The sequence below is a fragment of the Gracilinanus agilis genome, chromosome 3 (assembly GCF_016433145.1).
Source record: "Gracilinanus agilis isolate LMUSP501 chromosome 3, AgileGrace, whole genome shotgun sequence".
In the NCBI taxonomy this organism is placed as follows: Eukaryota; Metazoa; Chordata; class Mammalia; order Didelphimorphia; family Didelphidae; genus Gracilinanus; species Gracilinanus agilis.
In genome coordinates, this window is record NC_058132.1 from 27,527,450 (window position 1) to 27,539,575 (window position 12,126).

Sequence of the window (12,126 nt, forward strand, 5' to 3'; positions counted from 1 at the left end):
GGAGAAGGCAGCCCGGAGCGAGAGGCGGCGGCGGCGGAGCAGCGAACGCAGAGCCGGCAGCACCATGGTGGACTACCACGCGGCGAACCAGCCCTACCAGTACGGCCCCAGCAGCGGCGGCGGCGGTGGCAACGGCGGTGGCGGCGGCGTCGGCGACTACATGGCCCAGGAAGACGACTGGGATCGCGACCTGCTGCTCGACCCGGCCTGGGAGAAGCAGCAGCGCAAGGTGAGCGCGGCGCCACGGCGCGAGCCCTGGGAGGGGGCGCGGGGGCGCGCGCGCGCGCACCGCCCGGGAGGGAGCAGGGGTGAGGGCAGGCTCTCCGCGCGCCTCCCGGAGGCTCTGATACCACCCCCCCCTCCACTCTCGCGGCGGGGGCCGCTAGGGGGCAAGGGAGTAAGGGGTGTTCAAGGAAAGAAAGGTACCCCAGAGGAGACAGGTGTGTGTATAAGTGTGAACAAGGACGGCACCGAATTTTGCAGTACGGTGTGAAAGGGCGCTGGGTGTGGGGGCACCGCACCTGGAGCATGGAGGCCGGCAGGTGTGGATGGAGGCCCTGGAGGAAGGGCAAGTGGAGGGGATCTTGGAGGAACACTTGTGGAATCTCAATAAGGAGAGTGGAGGGTGTTGAGAATCGGGAGAAGGTACCCTGGAGGAATCCAACGATAGAGGAAGTCCGGGATTGGGGATTGTGGCCCAAGGGGTTCCTGGGAATAGCGGCCAGGATATCCCGGAGATGACACTGAGGGGAGGTCTCCGGATGGAAACACCAGAGAGAGGAGATGAGACAAGCTCCCAGGAACAGTGTCCTGAAGCCTGTACTTGTGGGAGGCCCTGATTTAGAGTTGTAGGGGTTGACCTATAAGTGACCTGCGGAAAGAACTTGGAGAAAAGGGACTTGGCAGCAGGCAGTACTGGGGACAGTGAGAGGAGAAAGGCAGAGACACATTTTTGCATTTATATTTCCAGGGCCTACTAGCAGTGACCTGCATATAAACAGGCGGTTAAGTCAATGTTTTTTGATTTATTGGAGAATGGAAAGAAAAGGGTCATAACTATTGTCGGGAGTGTAGAGTCTGAGGAGTGATGTTAGAAGTTTCTGATCAGGGTCCGTGTGCTTACTAGGACCATGGAAATAATATCAGATCCTTCCTGTTGGGGAGTTTTCTGTCTTAACTATGAAAAGGGACCTGTAGTAGGTAGGGTAGGGAAGAGAGAGATCCGATATGTTAGGAGTATACCTGAGGAAGCTTTATTTCCACTGAGTGGAAGGAAAAGGGCAGGAAGGCTACTTAGGGGTGGGATGGTATGGGCAGCATATAGAGGGATTAGTGATCATGGAGAAGGGGCAGGCTGTGTGAGAGAGAATTATGGAGAGACTCAAATGGTATGGGCTTAAGGGACCAACCAGAGAGGAACAGCATTTTGGAGACCTTTGAGGAGCTCTAATATAGGCTTAATTGGTTTTGGACTTTGCTAGTGAAGGAGTTCTAGTGTTGAGGTGTCCAGGAAAGCAGTATGCTTACAACATAAGGTAAAGAATAGTCCTTGGAGGATGGGAAGAAAGTGGGTGGAAAATCTGGGTGTGGTAGGTGAGAATAGATTTTGGATAAAAATCATTGAACTTCTCTTCCTGAATTTCCTCATCTGTTAAATGGGGTGGTGATATGCCATGCCACCCTGCCCCATATTAGAATTATTAGCACAGAGTGAGATAGTTGTGAAAAATCTTGGGGAAAATTAAAAGTATATGCTATTGAGAAGTATAGTATTAACTTTTTATACACAATTGTACCAGGTTGGAAAAAATAAAAGGTTATAAGTCTGCAAAGCATTTGGAAAGATGGGAAACTGTACATGGATCATATGGGACCAAATTGGTCTCCTGTATTGCTGAGGTTTTTGCATTCTTTCTGATGAAATGGAAACCAGGAGATGCACTCCTTATTCCCCTGGAAGGTCTCTTCCTATTGTCTCCTTTTCTCCAGGGAGTTAGGGTATTGATCTGTTAATTATAGCCTCCTTCATCTTTAGGCCCTTGAATAAGAACCAGGACCACTCTGAACTTGAAGCCCAACTACCTGTAGTTACTTGTCACCTTCTCCTGGATACATAGGTCAGGCAACTTCAGAATCTGTCTAACAACAGCTAAGAGGGGAGGATGACATAAAGCAGCTCCTAGCCACATTGACAACGTTTGTACAGGCTACATAAAGGGTAGACTTGTCTGTTACCTCATATTCCAGCTAATACTTCCATGTGCTGTTTCATTGGGTCTATTATCGTTTTTATGCTGGTTTTGTTTGTTTTGTTTTGAGGGTGGGGGAGGGTGCCAGAGCAGTAGCTCTAAGGTGTGGAATCAGGAGAAACCTGGGTTCAAATCATGACTTTGACACCATCAGAATGTTACATTTAAAAAAATGCTGAAGGGCAGCTGGGTAGCTCAGTGGATTGAGAGTCAGGCCTATAGACGGGAGGTCCTGGGTTCAAATCTGGTCTCAGACACTTCCCAGCTGTGTGACCCTGGGCAAGTCACTTGACCCCCCATTGCCTACCCTTACCACTCTTCCACCTATAAGTCAATACACAGAAGTTAAGGGTTTAAAATTAAAAAAAAAAAAATTTAAAAAAAAATGCTGAAGTTGGAAGAACTTTTTCTTTGATCCAGTCACCTTGCTTCCTTACTGTTCCTACAAGAAGACTATTTCCTGACATTTTTTTCTGGCTTCCTTTGTGATCTTGCTTAAATCTTTGCCACCTGCTCCCCTGAAATCTTTTTTGATACTTTTTATTTTGGATCCACCCTCTGCTGATGATCTCCCGTGTGTCTTGCTGAGATCTTGTCTGTCTATGACCTTTTATACATTGTTTGTCTCTTCTTCCTCTTCCTTCATTAGATTGTGTGCTCCTGAAGGGCAGAACTGGTGTTTGGTCATTCATAGTATCCCCAGTGCTCACTTCTGCAGCATATATACTAAAAATATCGTAGTATCCCCAATACTTACTCAACACAGAGTCTGGGACACAATAGGCACTTAATAAACTGTTTATGGACTGAAATGGGCTCAAATGCCACCTCTGAGATCTTAGGCAAGTCACTGAGTCCCTCAGCTTCAGTTTCTTCCTCTGTAAAATGGGGATAGTAATAGCTATGGCATCTATTTCCTAGCTATTCCATCTGTGGTTATCAGGTCCAAATGAAATGATGGCAGTATAGTGCTTTGTGAACTTAAAAGGGCCGTGTAAATCAGGGTCACAGAGTCATAGCTTTAGAGCTGGAAGGGGCCTTATAAGCCTTGGAATCCAAACCCCTCTCCCCCGACTTTTACAGAGAAGGAAACTGAGCAATATAGAGAGACTGACTTACCTTAGAGTAAAACTAGTAAGTATTTGAGGCAAGCCTCAAGCTCAGATCTTCTCACTCCTAAGTCCACTGGAATTGTCTTTTCTATAGTAATTCTATCCAGGTCTGAATTTGGTCACAGCTAAGTGACTCACAGTATAGCAAATGTCTGTTTGTGAATGGGCCAACATGTTGGCATTGGTGCTTTTATATCTAAAGCTTAGCAGCCTCTAGGAGGGCGAAAAAGATTGGCATCTATCAGAAGGAAGGTTCATACCCTCTATTTCTAGTCTCAGAAATTATCTATGCTGGGAAACCCTTTACTTTGATTTGCAGGGTGCCTAGCCTTTCACTTTTTCATCCGCATTAACAACCCATTCTATAGAAATTTGATAGGAATGGTCTGAACCCTGCAGGCATTTGTGCTCCCAAGGCTTCTTTATACTGTACTGCATCATTTTTAAATGAGAGGATCTTCTCTGTGCTACTGAAGGAGGTAAAAATATATCAACCTTGGCCTTTGATGAAGTTGTGTACCATTTCTTCTGTGCCTTTTGGGTTTTATGCAGCTGATCCAAATTATTCATTGCTACTTGCTCTTTGGAGGTCAGAGAGGCCTTTGGTAGTAATTCCAAAACCTTCCTGTTACAGCAAGGAAAAGCTGTTGGTGGGGCTTTTGTTTTCGTAGAACATCCCGTTTTGGATAGTTTAGTGTTAGGGCCTAATTCTTGGCTAAAATGGCATTTATGTGCTGGTTGATTATTTGAAAGCTTAGGTGGTGTTTCAGTTTTTAGATTGGCCTTTTTTTGGGGGAGAGAGTTGATGATGGAGGGCCTCAAGGTAACCATCTGTTATTTTGTTTCATTACCTTAATTTTTTGCTTTTTAGTACTTGGTTAAGAATTTCGCCAGGTCTTGACAGAGAAAGAGTTTTTGGACAGGGAAAGAGAAGTGGGTAGATAGAAGATAATTTGCCTAGCAGTTGTCATTGTACTATTGAAATTGTCAGTAACAGGAAAGGATGCTGTATAGGGCAGTGGACTATCATGAAATGAGAGGGTCATGTGTACAGCCACTCCCAGAGCACCTGATTAAGTTGGATTCCATTTGGTGCTGTGGTGTCACATTCTGACATTTATGGGAGGCTGTGGTTCTCCTAAGGCCTTGATTGTCCTAGAGGGTGACCATTAGGTTACCCTCTGCTCACTCTGGCCCCTGAGTAGAAAAGACACACCTTGGCCAGTGTGGCAACAAGGAGCTGACATCCTTTTGATTTGAAGCAGCCATATTGCCTTTTGGAACTAGTGATTAAAAACTTCATTTAGTTAATGTCTAGATTCTCAGCCCAAAGTTGTCTATTTTGTGGGGAGATTTTAGTGGACTCTTCAGGCAAATTAACAGAAAAATCTCAGGATCCTGTACAATAAGAGACAAAGAGGTGCAGGTCCACGCCAGTAGGTCCATTTGAACAGAATTTACTCTGTTAAATATCTAAAACATAGGATAGTTAAAATGTAAGTTGTTTCACAAAATGTCCTCTGATCAAATGAGAGTGGAATTGGGCCAAATCTGGATTCCTATCTAAACCCTGGGATAGTAGATTTAAAAAAAATTAACACTTAAGTTTGCAAACTCTTAGTCCGTTCTTATAATTGAGAGTAATGTTGTGCTAAAAAGCATATCCATCTAAATCTAATCCTTTTGTAGAGTTAAATGGAATGACAAGAAATTAGCCAGTAATACTGTTAGTAGGGGGACTGCTGAGAGCTCTCAACTCACCTGAGGACCGATTTAAGAACATTGTTGGAGGGGACAGCTGGGTGGCTCAGTGGATTGAGAGCCAGGCCCAGAGATGGGAGGTCCTGGGTTCAAATTTATTCTCAGATACTTCTAGCTGTGTGACCCTGGGCAAGTCACTTAACCCAGTTGCCTAGCCCTTACCACTCTTCTGCCTTGGAACTAGTAATACCCAGTATTGATTCTAAGACAGAAAGTAAGGGTTAAAAACAAACAAACAAACAAAAAACATTGTTGGAGATTCCAGACAGTCTAGTTCCGTGGTGGGCAAACTGCAGGCCCTCGAGCCAGATTGGGGGTGTGGGGTGGCACCTGAGACCTTATTCCTAATCTGACAAACACAATGAGTAGGATACAATACAATGAAACTTTGAAAGAGTTGCCTTAGAAACAGATTGACAGATGAACATTTCCTTTCCTTTGACCCCCTCTTTAAAAAATTTGCTCATCACTGGTCTAGAGGAATCCTTTAAATTTGCCACCACATTGTTTTTAAAGGCAGGTCATAGATTTTCTAGGTTTGAAGATTGTTCCTTTGAAGACAACATTCACTTTCCACTTCTGGGGAGCAGAACAATTGGTGGTATAGTATCAGTTGTGGACAGTTTACCCAGTATACCATCTGATGTTACTCCATATGCCTGATCATTGGTGCTTAATATTTTACAGACCCAACTTCTTTGTCCTAAAATTATCCCTGTTCCTTCCATCTGTGTTACCATTGGCTACCTGAGATTCCCTTCCATTTCAGGTCTTTTTACAGAATAACAAAAGTCCTCCACCAACCGGAGGCAAGTGATAACAAGTTAGTAATTCTGCTGGAGAGGTAACTGAAACGGTGACCTATTAAAGAAAGCATAGTCGGAAGTTCCTGCTTGTACAAATAGATATCCTGTAATCTGTGGGGATTTTGAAAGACGCTTTTATAGCATAGGTGGTTGGAAGCTTTAGTCTTATTGTTGATCTTAAACTTTTGAAAGTTAAAATGAAATTACAGTGGAACGTGACTTTAAAATGAACTAAAATTCATGGCAAAGCTAGGTGGATAATTTAGGTACTAGTCTATTACAAAATGTCAGGATTGGATCTTTACAAAGAAATATTTGCATTATGGGTTACATTTGTGGTTCATCTCAGGGAGAGAAAGAAGTTGAAGGTTCATTGATTATAAATTGAACCAGGAGTTTTCAAATTTACTTGTCATGGACAGTCTTCTTGGGAATGTTACTATGTGTAGTTTTCGGTGGTTTTCACAGATGAGGGGAAGCCTAATGCTTCTTGTACCTCTTCCACCCAAAGCTAAATTGTTACAAATTTTAACTGGCAAATATGGTGTTACATCAGTCTTGGGAATTTTTTTCCAGCTAGTGGTCTCTTTGGGATTACAAAATCCCAGATTTAGCATGTAGCCCACTGAGACATTTGTCTCTGTACTGGGCCTTTTTTGGTTGTGTTTTAGCTTTCAGTATCTCTTCTACCACCACCCCTTCTCTCTTTGCCACTCCCCTTCCCCTACTCCCCCCCCCCCCAAAAAAAAAAAAAGAAAGAAATTAGCTTGGAATGTTCAGTGGAAGGCTGTCCAACATTGGTTAACTTTTTACATTTCCTTTACCCTTGTGTGTCAGTAGCCATTCCAGACAAGGCCTGCAGCCTTCTTTCTTGATTTGATTTATTTAAATGTAAACTTACAGAGAGTGGATTTAACTTGCTGGGAATTTGCTATTAGCCACCAGTTACTGCCCTCATCAATACTGAATCCTGCTCTCCCAGAAGGCTTAGCATATTTCTAGTGTGTTCAGCAAAGAGTAGGGAATTAACTTAGCATCTCTGAAGGAGCCAGTATATCTCAGGGGTACTTAATTTAAGAAAAAAATTCTTTGTCAAGAGCTCTTTTTTTTTTTTTTTACCCTTTCCAAAGTGCTTCCACATTTTTTGTTCATCCTATTCTTATAGTAACTGTGTGAGGTAAGACAAACAGCTGTTAACATCCCCATTTTTACAGATGAGGAAATTAAGGCACAGAGAACTCCAGTTACTTACCCAAGCAAGAACTTTTCAAGTTGGTAGCAGAGCCTCAACTAGTTTCCTGAAATTTGTGTTAACAGAACTTGAATGTTCTTGTAAGAGGATATTTGACTGATATTTGCTTGTACATGTTTAAATATTTCCAGACCATGAATTATTTATCTTTTTTTCCCTGAATGCATGAATATTTTGGATCCAGGTTTCAGTAGCTACTAATCATATATAGGTTTTTCTTTATTGCACTGATTGATTCAGTTGTATATTTGATTCCTGGATATGAAAGCAAAACATTGATCTCCTGCTGAGTTAAGAAAGGCTTATTTAAATGTTTTTCTTTCAAATATTAGAGCAGAACAGAGTCTTTGTCTTTCAGTGGAACTAGTGACATGAAGTGGGATTAGTTGGAAGCAGCAAAATTACTCTATAACTCAATGAAGTCATCTTGGGAAATATTGTTGACAATGTCGAAATGATAAAATTGGGTTCTAGAATGCTAGTAATACAATAACATTGAGTGTTTCCAGCTTCAGGCTAGAATAAAGAAGTCATTGTGGTTTGCTTTATGCTTTTAAAGTTTTCCCTAAAGGTGTTGGGGGCGAGTGATGTTTATCATTAGCTTTCTAGTGGGTTTTTCTTTTTTTGCTGCTGAATTGTATGTAGTGGGTAGAAGTCATAGTGGTGATTTGGAGCCTGGCTGCCAGTAGTAGTAGTTGCTCAGAATTTGAGTTGGAAGGGCCCTTAAAATAATCTTATTCAATTCCTTCATTTTATAGATGGGAAAACTAGAACAGGAAAGGGATTTGAGTGTTAAAGGATATCTCATTGTCTTTATACTTTTTTCAGGAACTGTTGGACTTTTGTGATTTCTGAAGAGACAGAAGAGAGTGAGACATTCCAAGTCTTAAATCTGGAGCACTGACCTTTTTAATTAGCATTTTATCTAAAATTGTGTAGGAATATGGGAAACACTCATCTCTAAACCAGCTTCCTCATTTTGAGAAATTTGTTAGATATTCACTGAGAAACAGATTTTAAAATTCCAGAGCTGTTACCTTAGAACTAGCTCTGTAAATAGGCTTGTAGGCCCCTTTTCTTGACATTTTAGATTCTCAAATTTGAGCTCTTCGTGGCTTAGACCTGATAGACCAGATAGTTTAACACCCTCATTTTATAAATTAAGAAACTAAAACCTAGAGAGGCAAGATCACACAACTGATTAGTGTCACAGTTTGGACAAGAATTGGATTTACTAAGTCCTTGGTTCAATATCTTTTCCCTTTTAAGTAACAGCAGAGCCCAGCCACCCTTGGAAAAACTAGACTTCTTGGTTTTGTTTTTATCATTAAAAAAATAAATCTTTGTTACAAGGGAAGGTTTGCTTGGGTTGGGGTAGGTATGTCCAGAAATGACTGAAGTTAAAAAAATTTTAATTGTTTTAAATTACCCATCTCTTTAGTACTATTTTAAAAATAACTTGTAATCTTTTATCACAGATATTGGGTAGACCCATTGTGATTTCCCATTGATGGTTTCAAACTTGGGAAAGTATTAATTTTAATGGGAAAATACTCAACAAAAAAATACCAGGATTCATTGGTAAAAGGCTGAACAGGTTTAGACTAACATTTAAGTGCTTTAGCATGAGACTTAAATAAAACTTCCGTTGCCCAGCTTAGCAGTGGAATAATAATGTGCTCCATAACCAAGGAACTTTATATTTAGCAGTAAACTAGGTGTGAAAATGTTTAATTGATCTGTTGGGTGGAGTGGAAGAGGTAGCAGATGAGACAGAATGCCAGAACTAAGCAGACTTTTGTGGTTTTCTTGCTGAGCTTTGTCTGTTTGATGGAGTCTCTTGAATTGGAATTTTAGCTATGTGACTTCTTAACAGCAGGGCCAAATTTGTCTGCATCTTTTTTGACTTTTACTTTTAACATTAGCAAACCAAAAAGTTATCTGGTTTTTACACACAACCCCTTATGATTTTCAACAAACCCTTAAGCAGAGTTCCCCTAAGCACAGAGTTCATTCCACAAGTACATTTTTAGGTCTCTCCTCCATCTTGGTGATAATAATCAGTATTTTTCTTCTAACCCACCTTATAGGAAACTGAATATTTCCATTATTTAAGTTGTCAAATGATTTTGCAATAAAAAATACTGTTATCACATTTCCTGACCAGGTTTTGCCATGGTTTGCTTTAATTCATTGGACAGGCATTTATGAAGTTTTTATGTCTCTTAGGTCTAGTTTATCAGTTTGGCTCATGAAAAATGCCAGTTTGGAAATCTAAAATGTCTAGAAGCAGAGCCTACTAAGTCTGCCTACTTATGGAGCTGATTCCAGAATAACTTGATGAATCAACCTCTCTCCTAGGCTGTCTTCTAACTGGTGATGATTCAGATTTTGTGGAGTTGGAGTAAAGCCAGACAGTAAACATCACCAGGATTGTGAGGCAGCTACTTACATTTTTGGGGGATTATTTCTTCAGTGCTGCCAAGTCTGTGGTGGAATTTGACTGTAGATTAGATAGGTCTAAACCAAGAGGACTTTCAGAAATGTAGGCTCAAATTGCTAGGCATTCTGGTTACTAGTGGCCCAGAATAAACGCATAGAACAGGAAGGGGGTGTGTTTGATGACCAAGCCCTTTGGACCATTTTGAGAAAAAAAATTTTTTGCACTAGGCTTCCTAAGCTCACTGACCAAGGGAAAGCTAGAGGAAGGCATGCTCTAGACTAGAACCGTACACAGTCCTGGAGCATTGTGGCATCATATTCTGTTCTGTGTTCGAGATCAGCATCCCAAAGTAGAACTGCCTAGTTTTCCCTGGCCTTAAGGCCCCAGTTTTCCATACCAACCTCCATAATTATTCTGTGAAAAACTTGTAAAGGGTCAAAGTGGGTAAAAGTATTTTGTGATTTGAGAGGGATAGACATTGGGTAATGGAAAAGAGAATTGCCTAACATATTTCCTTAGGCATTTGCCTTGTATTTGAAAAGCTCTAGGCCTCTGTAATAAATAACTGAAAAGTAATTCTTGCCAAATAGGGGCTGCTAGGAGCTCTAGGGCTAACTGGAAGACATCCTTCTTTTCCTAAAAATAAATGCATTTTCTCACTGAGCATACCAAGTGTAGTTTGTACTTGACTGCTGATTCACTCTGTGAAGTTGAATTCTAGTTCAGGCTTTCTTGGGTTGTTTTTATGTTTGTGTTTGGCCACTGGTTGTCTTTGCTGAGCCCCAGTGTCTTAGTATTGTCTACTAGCTCTCATTTGGCTCACAGTTCTTTGATGTACAGGATCCTGTGTTGGACCATATTCATCTAATCTTAACTCCTTCATTTTACAGGTGAAGAAACTGAGGCTAGGAGAGGTGAAGAGATTTACATCTAAGGTCACATTTGTCTGTTTGTAATATTTGAACCCAGATTCTGATTCCAGATATATAGGGCTCTTTGTCCTGGACCATGGATACCACCTCGTATAGTAGACCTTCAGTTTATGTGACTTGGAGGAATGCACTTTCTGGGCTAGTTCCAAAGGGTGTGGAGTGGTCCTTCACCTAGAGAAAGGCAGCTCTCTCCCCAGGAAATGAATCATGCTCAACAGACCTCCAGTTGCATGTGACTGTTCCACTATGGTGCCTTAAAACATGCAGGGAGGGGTTGACATGTCCTTTATGTGTGGTCTTTTAGATCTGTGACTCAGATTTTGTGTTTTTTAAGGTTCCTTAATGAAAGCTATTGATAAGCTTGGAGGTGGCTCTATTGATTTGCAGTGATGATTAGGGCCAGTGATGGGGAACCTTTTGAGCTTGGTGTGTCAAAATTCGCCAAAAAACCAAACATAACTCGGGTGGTGTGTTACTTTGAGAAAACCATAATTTCATGATATTTATAGTTTAAATAACAAAAATGTATCATTGTAATATATAATGTATTTAATAAGCCAAAGTAGGTAAATTAATATAGGTAGAATTGTCATCTATAGTGACAGAGTGTCTACACTACACTACAGCAAATGTTTCATCCTCATCCTCGGCATGCGGCCCCATACTTCTCTGTATGTAGCTGCATGTGGCCACATGTCATCGAAAATGGCTAGTGTGTCACTGCTGACACATGTGTCATAGGTTTGCCATCACCATTTGGGGCTATATGTCTACACAGAAATAATATCCATCTCTAGCAGAGCCACCTAAAGCTATGGCCAGGAAATATCCTTACCCTAACTCTACAGACCTTTGTTTGGACTCAGTAAAAAGAAACTTCTCAGATGGGAGCTAAGAGGGCTTCAGAACATCAGTCTAATATCTTAAATTATCTTTTTGATCATTTCTGCAGAAGGCACCTTGATGAGACCCTCAGTAAACATTGAATTGTGGGTTTATGCTAAAGAGCTTTGTAGTATGACTGTCTAGCAGAGTAACTTTTACTACTTGAACAGTACAACCGAGAGATGACAAAATTATCATTTCACGGGTGAGTTTCCACTTGCTTTTCCAAAAGCATCCCTTTGAAAAGCTGGACCACCTTTTAGAATTAGGGGGCCAATAAGCTGACTTAACTTTAAATTGATTTTTCTTCTGACCCCTTCTCACCCTCCTCATTTCCCCTCTGTTTCTTGTATTTTTTTTCCCATTTCCTCTAGCCTAACCATAGCTTTAGGAATATAGACACACTAGTTCTGCTCCCTAGAAAACAATTTAGCTTTAATAATGTTAAGCATTAATTACTAAGTACTGAACTGGTAAAAAATTAGGGCATTATTATGGTGCTAATCGCATCAGCAGCTCTCCTATTGAAAGATGTAGGTTGCCAAACTTGTTGTGCTGCTTTCCAAATGGAAAGAGGATATATTGGGCAATAAACAACTTAGAAATGTATCCCACTGTATTAACTTTGCAAACATCATCTGAAGAGGATAAGTTCGTAAACTGCATGTATGAATGAACAAAACAAA

At 41.2% G+C, this 12,126-nt stretch overlaps 1 protein-coding gene across 4 annotated transcripts in view; it reads left to right on the forward strand.

Annotated features, from left to right (window-relative positions):
* The first annotated feature begins 12 nt into the window (after nt 1-12).
* The window catches only part of ACTN4 (actinin alpha 4), an 80,266-nt gene continuing 68,152 nt past the window's right edge, over nt 13-12,126 (forward strand). For all 4 annotated transcript variants that reach the window (XM_044667394.1, XM_044667395.1, XM_044667396.1 and 1 more), the window contains exon 1: nt 13-229. In XM_044667394.1, the coding sequence (XP_044523329.1) occupies nt 65-229 (165 nt within the window). In that variant the 5' untranslated portion in view covers nt 13-64. The remainder of the gene's footprint in view (nt 230-12,126) is intronic.